This window comes from Pomacea canaliculata, linkage group LG12, assembly GCF_003073045.1.
Source record: "Pomacea canaliculata isolate SZHN2017 linkage group LG12, ASM307304v1, whole genome shotgun sequence".
In the NCBI taxonomy this organism is placed as follows: Eukaryota; Metazoa; Mollusca; class Gastropoda; order Architaenioglossa; family Ampullariidae; genus Pomacea; species Pomacea canaliculata.
In genome coordinates this window covers 12,951,520-12,972,817 of record NC_037601.1, presented here as the reverse complement: position 1 = coordinate 12,972,817, position 21,298 = coordinate 12,951,520, and the positions used below count along the sequence as shown (strand labels likewise).

The window sequence follows — 21,298 nt, the reverse complement described above, 5'->3', positions numbered from 1 at the left end:
CGGCCTGTCTTCTCCTCCACCCCTCCCAGCCACATCCGCGCACCTGCATCCTGTCGCTGACCGACCCCCTTGCTCTCCCGATGTCACGGAGCTGTCACCCGGCCTGCGACAACCCCCCCATCGCCAGCCTCCACCGCCCCTTGCTCCACCCTCCATCCTACTATCTACGCACCCGCTTTCAACTCTTGACATTGCTGAGGGTCCAACTTCCAAACGACTGTCTCGAGCTGATGCTATTTTTAGGACATATTGGGACATTGGAAATGGCAGTAGAGATGCTTCACAGCGATGTCAGCAAGTCCCCCGGTGCTCAGATCGTACATGAAGCCAAAAGTCTGTCAAACATTTCTCAGCAAACAACACTTTCAGCGAACCATCCGAAGCAAGTTCCACAAGACTATCAACATCCCTTGAAGAAAGTTTTGTACTGACCGCTTCAGCTGCACTCAAGTTTGCAAATGGATTTCTGATTCAGATTTTGTCTCGGGTTCTGGAAAATAAACTCTGAATTGCTCGCACAGACCATGTAGGTGTGATTTAAAGTTCGCAACAATGTGCTTATCAACTTCCTGCCGTGAAGTCCGTGCGTTCAAAGGGCGCCCTTTGATGAAGTTTATAAAGTTTTAGTCAGTCCTCCATTACTCTTTTAAGATCGACCGGCATCCTCTTGTTTTTTTGTTGCGAACTGTTCTCGATGGATGTAACAGTGCGTTGCTACTACCAGTGGAGCAACTGTTTGTCGAGTGCAGTCGAGTCTTTGATCTTTCCCGTCATTGACGCAGCACCATCAGTGCTCGCACCGACACATGGCGTCCTGTCAACTTTGTTACAATGTAACTGTTCAAATCTTGAAAATGTCCTCTCCAGTTGTGTTGGTCGGTACAGACTTGCAGAAGAGAAGTCATCGTGAACAGCGACGAGTTAGTGGGATAGCGTCCGGGCCGAAGCGAAGCTGAAACAATAGGGAGGTGACGAGTGATGAGAGACCGGTTAAAACAATGGGTAGGTGATGAGTTGGAATAAGAGGTGGGCGCCGATCCATAATAACCTTCGGTTTGAAAATACTGAGAAAATAATACTTGGAAAGAGGTCTTCTCGCCAGCACGCAGATTGGGAAAGTGGTCTGCCTTTCTTACGAGGGGGAAGTTGTCTTTGACTGCCTGGTCCCCTTTCATGTTTGACCGATTCAGGGAAGCTGGCACATGCTAAAAATCTTCAAGAGGGCCGTCCTGTTAGGGTAGGCGTGTCACCCGTCACTGTTGAACATTGATAGCCGCCTGCCTTGACCATCCTTTCAGGCCATTATCAGGTGCGGTGGTAACTTGACTAGCTTGGGTGTCCGACACAAACTTTTCTACAAGCCTATCTGGCGATTTAAACATCACTTTGCTGACATATGACGACTGTCAGCCGCGGACCACACTCTGAGATCCACTCTTCTACGCAGACACCAAAAAGAAAATATATGGTCACCGAAATTTTAGACGCTTTGTAAGCAAAAAGTGTAACCCACTGCCTTTTCACGTCTAGTACTTATCTATGATCGGAATATTCAAAAGTGTAACAAACATCTTTTCCTGGATCAGTGTTGACTTTATTCTTCTGCCTTGGCTAAATGTCTGTAGTGACTAGCGTTTCTGTGTTTTTGTGTGTGTGTTTCTATAATGTATCTCTAGTTCTATTTGGTCCATAACTGCTGAACACCCTTTCGTTCTTTGAAATATTGCATGCGGAAGCGGACAGCCGAGTGTTACAGCGCTCAAACTGAGAGCGAGAAGGTTCGATTCCCGATTAGCGCAGCAAACAGCCCCCGGTCCACCCAGCTGGCGGGAATGGGTATCTTACTCCATAGAGAGTTCGGGAAGGTAAGTCAACGATGGAGAGGAGATGTGCACTGCCCTCATGTAAACCTGGCCTCGAAAAAAGTGAGGTTTCTAACACTTCACCGCCCAACGACCTGCAAAGGTTAGGGGATGACCTTTACTTTAAACTGCATGTGTCTTGTTTTTGTCTCAGCTTCATACGTTCTCTCCAGTTTGAGCGTGATTCTGTGATAAATAAATCAAGCATTTATTGTTATTACTGCCTGGTCGACCAGACATATTCCTGCGCTAAATCTGCATGCAATCCATGAATGACAATTCCCTTCTATAGAAACAAAGCAAACAAAGACGTAAAGAGACAGAGAGAATAAATGATTTAATACAGCAAGAAATTAAAGGCAGTAAGAACTTAGAGATGTACGTCTCTGTGAACGTTGACAATCCCACAAAAAAGATGGGGAGTAACCTATTCCCCCTGAAACGAATAATGATGGTGATGACGACGAATCATTATCCTATTTGATGATATCATTGTGTTCTGTGATTTGTTTTAATATAAACAATGGACTCTTGACAATTATCTATATCTCTTCCTTTATTTTTTTCCGGTTGTTTTCGTTGTTGTTTTGTTTTGTTTTTGTTTTTTTTATCATCTACATCTAACAGATAGGGGTAAACAACCACAATCAGTCGGTGTTGTAGCTCTTTATTGGTTGTTAGACCCCAAAATAACTCTCGAAAGCCGACATTCATTAATTAATGGCGGGGGGCTACCTCGCCACCTCACAACCACGCACCGTAACTGTAGATGCTCCTCGCTTGTCCCAGGGCAACGGTTCTCTCCCTCTTTGCACTTTACCTGGCGTGAACCCTTCCCGCCTCCTACCCTCCCCCCCCCACACACACACACACACTTGTGTGTGTGGATTTGTGTGTACGTGCGTGCGTGCTCGATCAAAAAGAAATCCAGCTTCCCGATTCCTTATTTCTAATCGACAAGTTTTTTTTTTCTTCGTCAAAAAAATAAAAATATAACAAAATAAATCATCAGCTAAATTAGTGTTGATGACATGGCCACCTGCTGGACCACGTGCAAAGTGCAGGGTCACCTGCACTCACCCCACTTCACCGCATCTCACCTAACCTAAGCCCCAGAGTACCTTAATTCCCTTGAAGCTTGGCTGCACACAGGCTGACACAAGAAAAGGCCAAGAAATGTTCGTACGTCACCCATCGCGCTCCACTGAGCACAGGATCGAACTGCACGTGGAGCAGATCGGATCAGGAATCCCCCTGCGGGTGACCTTACAGCGCTGGGTACACGTGGACTGCTGTTCTACAGACTTTGTTGTCTGTCCCTTCTGACAAAGAAAAGAAAGAAACCCTCATTCATCTCTCATTAGTACCAACATCGTGACCTATCTGCATAACAATCAATCAATCAATCAATCAATCAATCCCTCCTCATACTGATGAATCGCACCCGGTCCCCAGAGGAAGTAGGTCGAGAATTGATGTAGAATGTCAGATCAGGAGCACTTTATTCGTGGACGGAAACAGGTGGAGTTGAGATGAGGTGAGTAGCAAAGAAGACTTTCACGTGTGATCGTGACGTCACTAGACCGCGACGTCACATAGTCACGACACGTGCAGCTGTGGTCGACGGCGAGGTCACGACACCCTGCTGGTACTGTCACGCGATCAAGACATGCAATTTCCTGTGGTCCTGACATGCGGGTGTCATGCCATGTTTCCCTGACACTTAAGTAGTTATGATTTTACACGTGACGGTCACATCCGGGTCGTGATACAAGGTGACGTGACTTGTTTTCCCATTCATAGTGTCATTGTCATCGACCAAGTAGTTTTTTCGCAGTTCTTCCAATGACAGTTGTGATGACATCGTGAGCAGCATTTTGAAAGCACGTGCAGCTTGGCATCGCAGGCAACGATGTAGAAGTTTAACAACGATGTGCTGACGTAGGACCGGAAGCTGTGTCAACTGATGATGGTTTTTATTATTATGTGGACAAGTCTGAATCTTGTTACGACTCTTGTCCACACGGTACAGCTGTGACGCACACTGAGTCACAAGTCAGCAGCTGTCCAGTTGAACACCTATTTATCTTTATCTCATAAACTCGGTCACCTGTTTTTTTTCCCTCCATCCTCGCAAATTATGCAAATGTTCGAAAGTACAGCAGCTGCAGCTCTTTGCTCGAGTAGTCAAAGTGTGCCCCCACATCCTTCCCCAACCCCTTTTTACCAAAGGACAAAATTAAAAAACGGTTGTGTGTTGTGTGCCGTCAGCAACTAATGCAACATCACGACAGATTCATTTCAAGCCATGTCAACAGGTGTCGCATCCACCGAGAAGTCAAGTGTGCTGGAGGTGAGCTTGGTGGGTCGGGACGGGGAAAGCGGTCGATGAAACGACACACAGGTCGAGTTGACCATATTCAAGACAGGACTTTGAATACAACAAAGGTTTGAACCCAGGACCCTACCTCGATCCTTACCATGGACGTGTGCAGGTGGATTGATGTGTTTGTCTGCCAAGACCATCGCTTAGCCTCTTGCGAAGTTCTCCACTGTTAGTCTCGGCGAGCCGTAACAAAGAATGTGACTAAACCGGAAGCTTTCTTGTCTCATGCCTCGTTTTACCTGAAAAAAAATCGTCTGACAGCAGTCCAGGGATATTCGGGAGCCTTACTGTCTTGTGGACGCACGGCTTAGAGTTGCTCAACACGGGCGTCCATTCCCATATGGAAACAAACAAACAAACAAAGAGACATTTGTTGGATAGTTTAGCTGAAGGAACAAGACGATCATAGCAATAGTCAATAAATATACAGTACAATATACAATATACAATAAATATTTACAATGTAACCCAGATGTTGTTCCTGTGTCATTGCAGTGTAGCGTCAGAGTAGTTTCCCTTGAATATTTTGAGGTAGAATAAGCGAGTACTATAAGTCTTTTGTTTGTTTGTTTGTTTGTTTGTTTGTTTGTAGCGCTGCACCAGACCGTATATCTTACAGTGGGGTGACTGTATTTCACGTGCAACAGCAATGGTCTCAGACAAAATATCTTCAACGATTCTTTTCCCGTTGTTTGTGGCCTTGAGGTGGGGGGTATGGTAGCTAAACATCTACATCGGCAGGTAGTGAGATCTTGGCACACCTTTTTGTGGAGAGGGCTTGTGGGTAAAAATAAGCATCACGTGATTCCGAGTCTGGAAGTTCGTTTTACTTCATTCCACTGCAGCCAACACAAATAAAACTTCTTTACCTTCGACTTTTTGCATCTTCATTTCAGAGATGCCAGACCTGTGCTCATCAATCAGGTGCTTACACTTTTATTTTCATTTTATTTTTTTAAAACGCATTATATCGCGCGCGCACACACACACACACACGCATTATTTATGTCACACACACACACACACACACACACACACACAGATGCATTATTTTTCTCTCTCTCTTTCCCTGCCTCACTAGCCAAGTAATCAAGGACCCCACATTCAACCCTCATTAACAATAAATGCCATAATTTTTTTTAAGACTTCCTAATGATTCCACGTCCATAAACCTCCTGTCAAAACGAGTAAATAATCACTATTTTTACATTTCATCGTAACTTCTCTTCATATCCTATTCCCTTTGGTTTGTAGAATTGTCATTTGTCATTGACGCTTGTCGTTCTCCATTTGTCACTGAAAGCAAGAAAAATTCCCGTTCTTCGAGTCTACACACAAAAAAAAAAATAATAAAAATAATAAAAAAGAAAAAAAAAGCTCTGTGTTTAAACTAAGTTCCACCAGATTAAATAACTTAATATTGCTCTTTACGCCGCAGTCCCCCAGCACCAGGGGAAGTGGGGTGGGAGACTGTCGAGCGTCATCAGCCTCCGCAGCTTCAGTGTTTCAACTGCCGGCAAAAACATCAATAAATACTTTTCAGTGGAAGCAGCAGCCGCTGTCACACATGAAATAATACATGCGCTTCCCTACTTCAAAGCTCAGCAGGCGATGCACATCAAAAGAATTCTCAAACGGGTCGGACTCGCGGCGCTCAGGCTGGCCTCGTCGTCACGTGACGAGAAAGATATTTTCCTCCTCCTCCTCTTCCCCCACACCTTTACACGAACACACACACACACAGATCGACCTCTGTGCACGCGAAGGCTCGCCATCTTCGCTTGCAGGCTTTTTTGTAGCCTTGAATCTCTGACCTACACGACATCTCACCCTTGCAGCCAAAAAGTAACGAGGTCCGGCAAAGGTCATAACCTTTTCGACACGAGAACTTCCGGCGCGCAGAAACCGCCGCTAAACTTCTTTGGCCGATCTGAACACGGTTCAGGCCCTCGATCGTCTTCTAGTGAACGGTTCAATGGTTAGTCTCCCTCCATTTCATTCATAAAATGCAACATTTTGATTTTTGTAGACAGTGTTAGATTAAGTTTTTTTTTTTTGGTAATACAGGTAGTCCTCGGGTTACGACGGTCTCGAGTTACGTCGTTTCGTGGTTACGACGCTCATTCCGACTTACGAGGTCAGTGCATCAAAGAAAAGGAAGGCCATCACCGTGGAGGTGAAAGTGGATAAAATAAGGCAATCTGAGAAGGGAAAACAGCAACAGAAATTGGCAGGTCATTATATAGGACTTAGTCGTTCGACTGTCGCTACGATTATCAAGGATAAAGATCACATCCTTGAACACGTGACAGGATCTGCTCCTATGACAGCGACAGGATAACAAAGCGTACTGTACTGCACAATATTTTACTGTACTTATGCTTATTGATAATTATGTAGGCACTGTGTTAGGATAGGTGTCTGGATAGGCTAAGTGTTTGCAGTACTGTACTGTTATTATGGTACAGTATTGTATGAACGTATGACCCGACTTACGTCGAAATTCGGTTTACGACGCCGCGCTAAGAACGGATCCCCGTCGTAAGTCGAGGACTACCTGTACTTTCTCGACTGATACTGAGGAAATATGGAGTGTGGTAGTTGAAGACAGACAGACCGTGCAAATAATTGTATGGTATTGTCTCCCCTGAACCGTATATAGCCAGCAGTGAACATCTTTCGATAGGTGTGATCGTGCTTCCCTTACCTATCACATATAGTGGACAACAGGACAAGAGATCTAATCTTAGTGACCCTTGGTCTTCATTTACATTCTGACCACCAGGTACCTGCTTAGTTTTGCTTCTTCATCTGCTGACTTCTATCAGCTAACTCCGAGATAATCCTAATCTCAGATTTCCATTTCTGTGGTCGTCCTGGTCCACCCAGCTAACTGAGCAAAGCATAAATAAGTACACAGACTGGCTGTCATGTGGCTGTCGGGGTTCTGTCTGGTTAGAAGAACCCGCTAATTAACAGGGTCTGGAGAAACAGCTTTTGGCTGTTTCTTTCGTCATAACTTTTTTACTCCGATCAGCCAAGCGTAAAGCACAATACGGAGCACTGGAGTTTCTTACTTTTCAAAGCCATATAAACATTAGTCAATGCTAAACATGGAAACAAAAGCTATGTTCTTTCTTAATTTCCATCTTTATTCGGTCATCCAGACATCCCATCATTTCTGTGCCAAACCTACACCTGTATGTATTGACCCTTGTCTATCCCTGGCTATGAGCACATGTTCATCGTGAGATGTGATGGCACATTGACCTCTTTGAAACGTGTAAACCTTCCTGTGATAATCGAATGTAATGACAGCTCAAAACTATTAGCTCACTGTCATCAATGAGTACAGTTCTCAGAAACACATTGTTGTACGACTGACTGCTGCCTGCTGTTAAAACATCCGGGTCTCCCATTGATTTGTGTTACCTACATTTGATTTTGTTAATCCACTGCTGTGGCCGTCGTTCATCCTTTTTGGTAGACCACAGTGTTAGTGGGTGGAAAAATTGCCTGCTCTCTCTCTCTCCACCTCTTCTCTCTCTTGTGTCTTTTCGAAAGTTTTACGTAGGTCCGTTGCCTTACGTGTGGCCCCATGCACTTCTGACACATCGAACTAAAAAGAAAAAAAAAACCAACATAAAAATGTGTTTGTTTAGTGCAAAAGTAAGATCAACTTTGAACAGAAGGACCTGCACGAACAAAACCGGACATGGGTATCGCACCATCGCTGGATCACATGATCAGGGTCAGCAATCCATGAGAGATGAATGTCCTCTAGGTGTTCTCCGTGTTCAGCAGTCGTCGCCGCACCTCGCCAAGCTTGCCATCTGAGAGGCTGTCAGCGACCTTCAGCTCACCGTGCGTGTCCACATGACAGCCACAGCTTGCGTTTGACGACCGGCGAGGCGTGAAAACCGCTCAGATCAATAGCTGTCGGCTCCCTTTGAAGTACGTCAGAGTTAGGTCATCCCACGGGCAAACTGACGAACTTTTTCTCTCTCTATCTCAATCTCCTTTTTCTTTCCTTCCATGGATGTGGACACTGATTCTCTTCTCTCTCTCACACACACACGTATATACATATATCTCTCCATGTTATAAATTCATGTACAGACATTTTTTCTCTCATATACAAGTAATATTCTTTCTCTCTCTCTCCCTCTCTCACACTACAGATAGTTTATTTTGTTTTTCGTGTAAAAATACATTTCTAGCTCTCTGAGCAGTGTGTTTGATATTGATGAGTATGTCAGTATTCATGTGTGTGTGTGTTCGTTCGTGTGCGATTGTGCCGAAGGGTCGGAAGTCAGGCCAATGGCAGCAACATGTGTGAACAGTCTACCACTTCAAAGGGAATATTTTACGACTTTCGTCTCCGCCCCGCGGGGCTGGGAGGGGTAGGAAGGGCGAAGGAGGAGGGTAGTAACGAGCCTTTGCGAACAGTGAGCCAGACTTCCTCTTGGTCCTCCGCCTTTTATGTACGCTTTTTAATTTTTTTTTTTGCGCTAATTTCTGCCTCATTATCGCAGTTAATCCCATCGGATCAAGCCAGAGTGACACGTGCAGCCATTTCGATTGGCTTGTAGTCGCGTTCGTGTCCTACGCCGTCAGAGTTACTCGCTACATGTTGCCTTCAATCGAAAAAACAAGTGGTTCGAATCCCATCTTTTCCAAACGCAGAGCATGATTCCACATCATCGTCTTTCATAATTATTTATACGCGCATGTTATCAGTCGTTGTCCGGTACTGTGAATCATTTGCGTGATGTCACACTTGTTTGATGCTGCTTCTTGATATAATCATGGGAAAAATATTGTCCTCTTCCAAAGAAACATGGGTCGTGTGTTATTCCAGCAACACTGAATCAACTGAAATACAAGGCGACTCCTTCATCCTTGACTTTTTTCTCAAGTCAAACTAGGTCCAAATCACCGCTTCACATAAACACTCACACTCCAAGCGAAGCAGCCAAGCATTAACTGTTTTACCTGAGGAGGACTGTCCACAGGTGACTTTGTGAGACAGCTTCAATAGCCTCTTACTGGGATTAGAGACGCGCGCTTGGCGAGGTAGCCAGCCTTGAAGCCGACAACGCCGAACAGATCTTCGTGAGAGATCGGCCGCCTCCCCCTCTCCTGTGTGAGATTTGTTAGAGCCCCAGGACACGCTTGACTGCAAACCGAACTGAACCTCCCTCTCTCCGATCCACCCCTTCTTCACAGAGGAAGCCTTTCTACGCTTGACCGCAGCTGGAGTTCCCACCTGGAGTTGAGTGTCGTCTGCTCACCTTCGCGCGAAGTTTATCGGGTGAGGGTGTGGGGGAAAGCCAGGTGGACGTGCAAACAGACCTTTCTACCCCCCGACCTACCCGGTTGCTGTGCATCGTTTCCGCTTTTCAGTCCTGTCTGCAGGGTTGTGCGAGTTCCCCACTCCTCCTTCACTTAGGGCAAAGGTTGCACGTGCGGTTTACCATGTCGGAATCTTTTTTCTTTCTGTTCTGCTGTTTGTATATGAGAGAGAGCAGACCATTTCGTTGAGCGGTTGGCATCCATAGAATTTTATTTTTCAAGTGTTTAACTCAACCTCTGCCAGCATACGCTGTTAATCCCTTATCTTGGGTTTTTTTTTTTTTTTTCTTATTTGTTTGTTGCTTTCACAACGATTGACACCCACTATAGACAAACCGTCGTTGTCTACAGAAATATCAAGCAGAGGTGTTTTTCGTCGTATTTTTACGTTTTCAATAACAATTCTTTAAATTCTAGTTTTTGTTTGGTTGGTGTTGCTTGTTTTAAATTCTCCTTCTAGAATTTCTTTCTTTTTCCACATTAATCATGACACCATTTTCTTTCTTTGTTCGTTAGAGGATCTTTTCTCGTAACTGTCATCAACAGTTTAACAGTGTCTGGAAAGTAGCTTTAGACGTAAGAGAAAAAGAAAACTGGTGCGCGCACACACGCACGCACGCACACACAACAGAAAGCGTGCAAATAAACGAACACTCGTTTGACTGTTATTCATCTAAGTTTATCCTTCCTCTCTGTTTTAGTAACGCATAAATATCAAACGTTGCAAAAATAAGACCCTCATCTAACTCTACCCTCCCCTCGTTCCACCTCGCCCCTCCATATTTTGTACAGTCAGTCGTTGTACGCCCCGTCCCCGTTCCCTCCCACCTTTTTTCTGCTTTACCGGTACGTAAAAGATAAGACCTCCATAGAGATCTGCGAACATCGTTAAAGTGTTCTCGACCGGAATAGAAGCCAGTCTCGCGCTGACGTCTGTATCGAGGGAGTGAAGTGCGCGACAAGAGGTGGAAGCACAACAAACATTGGAAGAAGAGGCACACGGCACGCGCAGCGCGAAAACAGCTCACCCTCATCCGGGCATTCGGCTGCTGCAGCATCGCCACTGCTCAGCTTTGATGCTGTGATCCTGCAAGCTTTGTTGAGGACTAACAATCTTTTCGGAAGTAATTTCCTGGCTCCTCTACATTAGACATCACACCAGATATTCTTTTTGTTAGAGTAACTGCAACTCGTTATATCCCTTTCCCCGACTAACTCCCGGCAATACTTTATTAAAGTCTTCTTGCTTTGTAACTCATTACTCCACGAAACTGTGATTTTACTTACTCTCAGTATAGTCTGAAACTCCTCTAGTTTTTCAATGTCCAAGATACATTTGTTCACTTCTCTCTCTCTTACAGAATGTATATTTATTGAAGCTTTATATGAGGACATTGAAAGAGTGAATAGCTAATCGTGTGTTTCAAGTTCTCCATACCTCCTGGGGTGAATAAAACATATGTCTACCGTCTGATGTCTGATAATGGATTCATCTTTTCTACGCATACGGATTATCGTGAGTTAGGTTCTGACTGCATGGATACCCAACACCACGAACTGTCATTATTAAGGACTCAGATCACGTGACTTTTACAGTCTCGGCCCTAGTTTCGCTTGTGCCCGAGTTCGTCTGCCCATGACTGATCCATTATGATTTCATTTACACATTTTGTATTTCAACTTCAACCGGTTTCATAAAGTTCTGTTGACCTAACGAGCCCTTTGGAAAAAGACAGGCTAGAGAGCTAGAAGCCCTTTATACCAGGGGTGGGCAATTAATTTTCCCAAGGGGCCGCATGAGAAATTGGGATGGTTTTAGAGGGCCGGACTAATATAGTTAACTCAGTTTTACCCAGTACTGTATGTATAGTATATATACTATCCTTCGCCATCAGAGACAGGTGGCGGGCCGGATCTTTGCCAGGTCTGCTTTATACAATACCTGAGTGTACAATGTCTGCTAACGTGGACGACAACGACCCTGTTGACGCCTTGCTGTCCGCTGTAGGAGTGGTCACCGAAGGGGTCGGTCAGTGCAAGTTTTATTGTCGGCGCGAAGATGTCTATAGATGGTCAACGTTCCGTTTGAGGAAGGTCAAGGGCAAAATGAAGGATGATCAGGACAGGTTAGGGGAGAGTGAGGAGTAGATATGGTTGGTCATTCATCTTTGGTCGTTACAGTTGGAGTCAGTTACATGTTTCGGGATGGTGAAAGAGGTGAAGTTTCGGTCATCCTATTCTCCCTAAAGTGGCGACAGATATGTTATTGGCTGTGTTTATCTGAGTAGTCTTGTAATCGTTTGGTCGAGGTGGTGGGATGATCAAGACCACACTTGTCTTGCGGCCAGCTTTACATCTCTCCCTCGCTGCGTTAGTTTTTCTTAACACTTTATAGAGTCAGGGACACATTCCCGACAGGTGGGTCAAGTGGGAGGACACTGTGCAACACGGAAAACCACTAGAATGTGCATCTTCGGGTTGGGTCAAGGTGCTCTAACCATTAGTTATCCAGTTCCCTGTATTGTCTGATAAATTATGCTTTCTGGTGTATTAATGTGATGTTTGATGATATTTGTTGGTGCGGTTTCTGCACTGAGCTGGTGTCTGAATTCTGCTAATGATACGGACAGGTGAGATGCAGCGAGTTTTACACTATCATACTTGACCTGCAAAAGATAAAGCTACAAGACTAATCCAGCCCGCTTATTTTAAAACGAGGAATAGATTACACCACTGTACAGTTCCAGTGAGCAGTGCTCTGCGCGTCGTCATCAACCGTCAAAGGTGACAAAACCAGGGTCACTCTCCGAGCGTCGACGCCAGCTGATCACCATTTTGATACGATACACAGGTGCCTCCGTACCACAGGTGCGGGTAAGGTTGGTCTGTCCAGAACCTTTTGTGCTCCGGGTCGTTTATCCTCGACTTGTTTACTGCTACCGTCTGCCACTTCAGCAACAGGGGAAGGGGTGGATGGGGCGGAAATGTAGGGAGGGGGAAGAAACAAACCACACTGAGCGATCGAGGCCCTCTTGCCAGTCCAGACTCATGTCCCGCGGCTGTTGCCTTTCCCCTCCTTTGGTCACACCCGCTGACCACTCCTAGAGTCGGTGACCGCTCAACCGCGAAAGAAAGTCAACGGGAGGGTGTCGGCAGTTGTAAACTACGTCCGGAGGGTACACTTCCCACCTGTCTGGGGGATCAGTAAGTGGAGGTTATCGCACAGAAGACAGCCACCCTGTCCACCCGACACAATAACCGCTTACGTGAGTAACGTAACAACGACAACCCCAAAGTCAGAGTTTTAGCGAGGGCACCCCGTGGCGCGGCCAAGATCAAAGGCAACGCTCGCCACCGTGTCGTTCCTAACGGTGACTGGGAACGTCACGGAGTCAGCACCCCTGCGAGAGAGAATAGCGTCGTCCGCACGTCAATCACGGTGCGCGAGCCCACGGCAAGCCCCGCCTCCTCCTACCGATGAGTGGAGAATGTGTTACCGTCTGTCTCTCCGTGCTGTGAGATACACAGCGGTGTGTGTGTGAGTGTGACTGCTGGTGTTGGAAAAGGCATTTGATGACGGTTAGTAGAATAGTAGTACTACACCGGCTGCCCTGCGGAGTTTTTTCCCCTCTCAACCCTCTTGGAGTCATTCAACTGTGCTGTGGATGTTCCTGTTGGCGAGTGTGAAACTTTGGACGAGTTTTCGATGACTTGAGGGAGTGATTTTTGGATACGGCGCAACACAATGTGAGAATGGGGAAACTCCAAAGCAAGCATGGTAAGGCAAGACCACTTTCGTTTCCTCCCCAATCCATTGTTTATTTGTTGTTGGTTTTTTTTAACCCCTTCCTGCTTATAGTTAGAATCAAGCGGAAATATTCAGGTACTAGCACAACAGTCCATACCGCCCTCCTTCGTTTCGGTCCATATCCATGTTCCTCTGTTTTGAAGATCGTGAATGTTCCTGTTCGGTGTTTTTGCCTGGTTATCTCGTGTACAACCCCAAAGCAGACGCCAGCTGGTTGTTGCTACGATTCAGACTTGTTCTTTTAATTAATGTTTGTTTGAATATTGTGCTATTCTCCCATCCCACCCACCCCAACAACATTTGCTTGAGTTGAGCCTACTGTATTTTTGTTTTTATACATTTCATAGTTTTGTCGAATGTTTTTTTCCCCTTTCTTTTCATATGGCGCAAAATCCCCGCTTGGCAAAGCAGTTCACCGGACAGGTCGAGTTTCGATGGAAGGTAGGGGTGCCAGATTGGTTTCATACACTTAATGCCAGTGTTAGGACCCAGCCTCGTGGATAATGGAACAAGTCTCGCAGTAGCCAGCGAACGTTGGCGTCTTGCCAGTCACAGTATCGTCCTCCCAGTCTGTGTGTGTGTGAGAGAGAGTGGGGGGCCACTACATTGCATAGTTGATGAAACGGTCCGGGCGTCACTCGATGCGAGAGATGAGAGAGAGAGAATGAAAGAAAAAAAAAAAAAGCAATAACTGACGCACCAGGCAGGCGAGAGGGGATGGGGTGGCTAGTTGGAGGATAGATAACCGCGTTCCTTCTGTTTGCCAAGAATAGCGTTTTTCATTCACGCGTTTTACAGGGCAACTGGAATGCGGGAAGCACGATGTGGAGCATGAGAGGAAGGGTTCGGGTAGAGATCGTATATATCAGTAACTAAGTAATCTAATCCACTGCTTTTCGTCTTGAGAGAGAGAAGTGAGGGCATGTATCCCAGAAAGTCTTTTAGTGGAGCAACCTCAGCCTTGTTATGTACAGACAGCTATTCTCACCTACTTATTCTTGTAATCAGCTGACATTAGGTAATGCTATTCATTGATACTGTTGTGTAAAATTACTTAGTCACCTGCACTGATTATGACTAACATTAACACTTTAGCCGTCTTTACAGCTGATTTTCTATATATAGTACAACGAAAACCCATTGTGGTTGCAGTGAGTAACCTTGTAAACCTGCTGACCAAACCAACCAACACACAACTTTCTCACTCATGATCTTACCCTGATGTGGTTTGATTATCAGTCAGTAGGTTAGGAGCACTGGGAGCTGAGGATAGAGGTTAAAGTTCATGCAGCGTTATCAAGCCATGGAGTGCTGTAGAGAGGGTTCTCCCTTTTTTCCCTCTCATGTGTCTCATCATTTCTAACCGCTGTTTATTATATTAGGTCTGTTGGTACTAAAGACATGCGCAAATTCTAAGCTTTAAAAAAAAGTTTTATCAGATTTCACTAAATACTTTAGCCAAATTATAAAGCATTACACAATTTCCCGGCCTTTTATCTCTTGGATAAATGGTTCGTTGGGAAGAAAAGCCCAATACAGAAGAAAATAATACAGACAAAAGAAAATGTCAGCTGTGTAAAAATTCAGCCATTCAGGGTGGTGTCATTTTAGCATAACAGGAAGTCTGAACTACAGTGATCATTATCTTTTAAGAAAACATTTCATTGTTAATGTATAGCAGTGACAGAGAGTACATCTTAGTTTAAAACAAATAGTAGAGAATTAGAATTGTTGATATCATTTTGTAAACAGCCTGCAAAGATCTGTTCAAAAATGGGGACAAATGCTGCTTTGTCTGTCTTGTGCAATGACAGCTTTGATATCTGACCACTTTATCATTTGTCTGAGCTGCTTATTTGGGTAAGATAATGAGTTACAGCTGCTTCTTATTTCATTTCTGAGAGCTCGTGCATAATCCTGCATGATCCTTTATGCATTTGATAATCTTCTGGAAGAAGCACCTGATGCCTTCCAGTCAAGCTGAATGCATCATAACCCAGGTTTTCCCATCCAGAAATTACAAATCTTTCTGAGTTTCGTAGTTCAAACTGTTGGTGGAGTTTAGACCCTCAGTTAACATCATTGTCAACCATCATTTACGTTACCTGGCTCCTGATGCCAGATGATTTACTTTAAAAAAAAAAATTTTGAAGCCCCTTAGAGAAATAGTTTTTACATCATTTTGAGTTCTTTGAAAAGATTTACACACTTTTCTGTGCAGTGGGAAACACTGTTTACAGTTTCCAGCTCATGGACTAAGTAGACATGATTTTTAGACAGTTCATCATTCACTACATTTTCAATGAATTGTGAAGAGTTAGGCTAGTATTTGATTTGTTCTGCAAGTGATATGCATGACAGAAACGACATTTAAATCACTTAAAAGAAGTGCAAAACATACAAATAAAACGGTTACCAGCCAGTTTGATAATTTTTCAATTTGACGAAGTCGAATCTGAGTCAATTTGTCCATAGCCCTCTGAGTGCAGATTCAATGTAATGACACATTTGTTACTCGTATGTAAACAAAACACTTTTTCTATACAAATTGGTCACATGATATGCATAGGGCAGCAACCATTGTTATCATAAAAAAGGGTTGTTAGATGTGGTCCATAGATACATTTGTATAAGCAAGGGGGAACCTAACATTGGCTGCTTATTTTAATTAATGCAGTAGCAGAGTAGTCAGGGTGACACAGCTGTAAGGCTCATGGCCATGTTTAAAAAAAAGTGTAAAGTGTTAAAACTCTGAGTATGAAAATATGCAGAAAACTGATTTATATTGACTTGGATCCACCCTCTCTCTTTCACACACACACTCACATCCACAAAGCAGGATCAATATGCATCAACCAAAAACAAAGGAGAGTACATCACAATTCAGGGATTTCATTACCAAATTATTGCACAGATGATGATTTGGTCGAATTGACTATGGGCTGTGGTTGAATCAACTCTTGCTCTGGTCAAATTGACTGATTGACAAACTGACCTGTCCCAAATAAAACTACAGTGATTATGCATAGGGTTTTGAAAACCAGCAATAATTTTAACTTGGGGTCTATGAAAACCTTTTGCAATGTTATGGATGGGGAAACACTGTCTTGCACTGACACAACAGCTTTCTAGTCAGGACTGGTAAATAGTCCCTATTATCATAATTGACAAACATTTGCATAGAATCAATAATGCTGGCAGCATCATATCTATTCTGCATCTTTTTAACCTGCCATGCTTCACAACTGTGGTCACAAGATATTTATGGTGCTGCAAAATATTGAAAAATCTGTCAAGTGCCAGAAATTAGATACAGCTATTTAACAGCACTGTGGCCCATGTTATTGTTAATAGTAAAGTAACATCTTGTGCTGCACAGGTGTGACACACACGTGTAAAGGATTTATTCATCAACCATCAGTATAATTGGTGTGTTAATAATTCAAGTTGTTTCTTTACTAGATTGTGTATAAGAAACTGTCTTGCAAAGCATTTTCATATTATGTTTTCTGAAAATATGTCTAGAAAGACATTTGATTTTAAAGAAATAAAAATATTGCTTATGAGCAGCATTTTCTTGCTTCTAGTATTTACTAGGACACAACTTTTAGCACAAGTCTTTCTTAGGAAAAAGTCTTGTTCTTTTGCTTGAAGCACTGTATGCAGATAGTCTTCATTGTATTAGGACTTTTTAAAAACAAGAATCCAATGTATTTGATTTGACTATGCAGGTTGTCAAATCCTTTTTCTATATCTGTAATGATTATGCACCACAGTCTGGTTTACCTTATGATCCTCTGTGGGCAAATATTCATTTCCTCATGAATTAAATCTAACATGAGAAACGTAAATATTTAAGCTTACTATGTCAGAAAATGCTTTATTGTTCTGACTAAATTGCTTCCAATGATGGCTAGACATTTACTCTCCCCTTTTCTCTTGGCATTCATGCAGCAACGGAGTGTTTTCTGGTCAATGCACAACTTAATCGAGCATTTGAGGAGCAGATTTGGAAGAAGAGGAGCAGCCAAGACTTGGCCAATTACAACATGGATGAATCGCTCTCAGTAAGTTTTCTTCAGTTTTGAAACATTGCTTTCCTTGAGGCAAAGTCTAAAGCTGTTGATAAACATGCCACTTAGTTCTGATTTTAAGTTCTTGCAACAGTAGGCCATTCACCAGTGTGCAAGCTACTCTTTTGAAATATGTTGGTAATAGATGCCATCTTTGCCCGTCTCATTACATGTTTTCCAATGATTTGTTAATTAGTATTAATTAGTACTGAACCTAGAAAGCTACAGTGTCTATTACCAGTACTATCACTTCCAGTCCATTCTTTAATGGATCTTTTATAGAAATGAACTAAAAGTCATTCTAAACCCGAGGTGAAAAACAGGGAAATGCCTGTTTCACTCTCAGTTGTATAAAGAATCAATAAAAGGACAATGTGGTGGGTACAGGGGAAAAAAGTGCATGCATTCATTGACCTGAGCAGCGCTGTGTATTTTATTTGGGGATAGGGAAAAGTTCGTGTTTTTTAAGACTCCATTCATATCTTACATGGTGTCCTATCATTCAAGTTCTTTTTGTCAAACATTTTTTAGAAAGCTAAGAAAGTGTTTATTTTATTATTTTTTTTAATGCAATGCTTCTTTTGTAACTGCTTGCTGAGAACTCTTTACAAGAAGAAGTGTGAAAGCTTGAGTAGTTTTAAAAGAAAATGCATATTTTATGGAGTAAAAGGGGATTAACTTGTCTCTGGGTCAGTGAAGCATATGCAGGGACATTACAGCGTCTGACTTTTTTAGGCATTTGTTGTGTTGGGCTTCTGTAGACACTGAGCATGCAAATTTCCACTACTTTGTGTACATTTATTTCATAGAGGAATGTTCATACAGCTATCCTAAAATTTGAGGTTGTTACTTTGCATTATTGTGCATTTGCAGTTAATAGTGTACATTCGTAAAAGTTATCGAAGCATCTAGTCATGACTTAGTTATTATTATTTTTTATTTTGTAATTATGATTTTTGTAAGGTGGCAAGCTCATTCTGCAGGTTTCGCTTGTATTTTTATATTTCTGAGCATGTTTCATGCACGCGTCTTCACACGCACACAGGCATAATGCATGGCAAGATAGTGGAGTATGTTGTTGCCAGCAAAGTCAGGGACCACAGACAAAAAAAAAAAAAAGCCGACCCGAGAGATATGGCATAAGGTTGTGTCAAATTGTCGCCTCTGTTGTCTCCAGTTTCTCACACCCTTTTATTCCCGCGAACCTGATTCGACATGAAAGGCGGTGCAGCGAACGGCAGCGTTGCATGCTGGGTAGTCGCTCCTGTGGCGGTAGGAGAAAGTTAGGGCGGTGTGGGGTTAACTGAGTAAGTGAGCTGACTTCCTGCTGAAGATACCGCCATATCTTTTTTCACTAATCAAACGGGCCCTGTAATTTCTCAGCTATGTGAGACGGTAGTTTTTTAGGTGCACCTGGCAATTCCAGCTTTGTGTCATGCGCACTGAGGTCTCCAGGCCGCCATGACAAGACTCCGCGAAGGATGAGGTAGACTGGAGTCCGCTCTGTTCATTGTCTTTTCCAAGTCATTGTCACTAGTTTTTCAATCTTGTGACCAACCCCACGATGCCCACTCTCTTGTCTTCACATTCATTCTTGTCCTAGGGATCGTTCTGATGGAATGTATCAGTGGTGGAGGTCGTTTCTGTGCCACACTGATTTGCTTCTGAAAACGATCGTTCGGTTCAAAGGTATTGTTCTTTCCTTACTTTTGCTGGCAGGTTGTGTTCTGATGTAAAGGAACTTTAACAAGTGTGTTACATCTTGATTTTGCAGGCAGCTTTCTCATTATTATTGCTCTTATTATTCAGTTCTTATACTTCAAAGAAAAGTACTCGATATGGACAGGCCTGTTTCTGACTAGAACACTCCCCACTACGCTTTCACTACCTTTCAGTTGTATTAATGAGGAAGTAACAATAGAAAGCTTACCACATGTTCTCTGATATTGTAAGAGTACAGGTAGTATTAATGTATTAGATTTAAATTCCTATAAACTTCATAAAATAAGGCTGCATTAGCATGTAAACGGAGTTTGGACTGGAGTCTAGTGTGCGAGACAAGATCTTTGCTCTCTCTCACGAATGACAGTGCCCTTTTAGAGTGCGGCTATAGATTATCGATCATCGATCAGAAAGCCGCCGGCCATTGTCCTTTGTGGCTTTTACCCAGGGGTGTCGGTGATAAAACGATATACACACGAGAGAGGAAGGGAGAGAGAGAGAGGAGGGGGTTCGGGGTTGAGGGAGGGGTAGTTGTGATCTGTCATGCGTATTGGGAAGGTCACACCGGTAAACATTTCTTCCCTCCTCTGTTCATGCCGCAGTCTCTGAACACATTGCCTGTCCTCACTTCCTGCAGTTTTGCTGCGGCCAGATCCTCTCTGTGAAGTATATGCCCAGTAAATTTTCATCATAAGTTGACCTGCCCACCTTGTCCTCATATGACAGCGGAGTGTCACTACTTTATTATGGGGGAAGTGGGGGGAGAATAGTAAGGTACCTTCTGTAAAGGGTCGTTCCAATGTTACTCGTTCTTGTTCAAAGTTATAGACTAGGCATTCTGCACTAAAGTACACATGGTTGAGGTTAGAGCACCTGCCTCCGAACGGAAGGCGCACAGGTTCGAAACCGGCATGATGCAGCAAAAATATCCTTGTTGATGCAGCTGTCAGGAATTGGTACCCGACTCCATAAAAGCCTGGCCCTAACTCCTCACCTTCACAACTCCCCCAATCCCAAAATAGATAATTGAAAAAAAAATTAATTGTAAAAATTGTAGATATTGTACAGATAATTGTAAAAAAAAGTAGCATAGGGTCTGCTTCTCCTTGATTTATAATTTTTATGAGAACAGTTTCACTAGCCTGCTGTGTGTTTTCACAGTAAAGCTCTATCCCATTATCTTCTGTTCTGGGTGAACTGTATGCTAAGGCCTGTTTGCAGCCAAGCTGTATCTATTAATAGGGATGGTTGATTCCACTTGTATTGCATAACACACACAGATGCAGTCAGTACAGTGAGCAATGAGATGAATACAACTTTCTGTCAGCGTGAACGAAAAACTAGCCACAAATTGTTTATTTGGGTTTGCAGGTTGTAACAGTATATTAAAGCTAAATGCCAAGATGCTAATATCAAAGTTTCCATTTGATAAACAGGCTTAGGGGTGGGTTTGGTGATGAAAGAAAGCAGCCCACATTTCAAATTTTAGACATATAAAAACTAGGATGCTGATCTCTTTATTCATGAAATGTCAGAAAAACATCATGCAAATGAAAGACTTTTGATGTGGTTTTTCCCTGCAGAACCTGTCTTCCACTGATATTTAAACAGGGCCTTCAGAACACTCTCCTGATGAAGGAGAATTGATCAGGAGGGATTGCAAAAATGGGAACTTTAGAGGATGTCATGACTTTATTTATTTAGTTAAAAAAAAAAAGCTAGTTTGTTTCTTGTTTTCATGGGTACTTTGTCATCTACAGTGGATCTCTATCACCTCTGAACACAACACTGCATTCTCCCTTACAAAGTACACAAATTGTCATTAGTTGCTTGTAACATTATTCTTTGAAGTCATTGAGTGTACATTTGACCCCTACAAATACAATTACATCATATACTTTTCTTGCTTTTTGATACCAGCAGTCAGCAATTCACATTAGATGTTTCACATATTTAGTGAAGTCAAAGGCCTTTCATAATGCAGGAGGCTGGCAGGGCCTGCTTAAATTTAAGATGACTGCAGATTAATCGAAATCCAGCATTTTTCTCTGCCTCTTGGTATCTAGTCCTGTTTGTGATTGCAAATTAAACT

General features: G+C 43.2%; 1 protein-coding gene across 5 annotated transcripts in view; it reads left to right on the top strand.

Moving 5' to 3' along the window:
* Window positions 1–12,582: 12,582 nt before the first annotated feature.
* The window catches only part of LOC112577000 (protein naked cuticle homolog 1-like), a 64,466-nt gene continuing 55,750 nt past the window's right edge, over window positions 12,583–21,298 (top strand). Inside the window, exons 1-3 of one of the 5 annotated variants that reach the window (XM_025259911.1) lie at window positions 12,583–13,381; window positions 13,793–13,852; window positions 17,366–17,478. In XM_025259911.1, the coding sequence (XP_025115696.1) occupies window positions 13,357–13,381; window positions 13,793–13,852; window positions 17,366–17,478 (198 nt within the window). In that variant the 5' untranslated portion in view covers window positions 12,583–13,356. The remainder of the gene's footprint in view (window positions 13,382–13,792; window positions 13,853–17,365; window positions 17,479–21,298) is intronic. The other 4 variants (XM_025259906.1, XM_025259907.1, XM_025259905.1 and 1 more) reach the window with 4 other exon arrangements.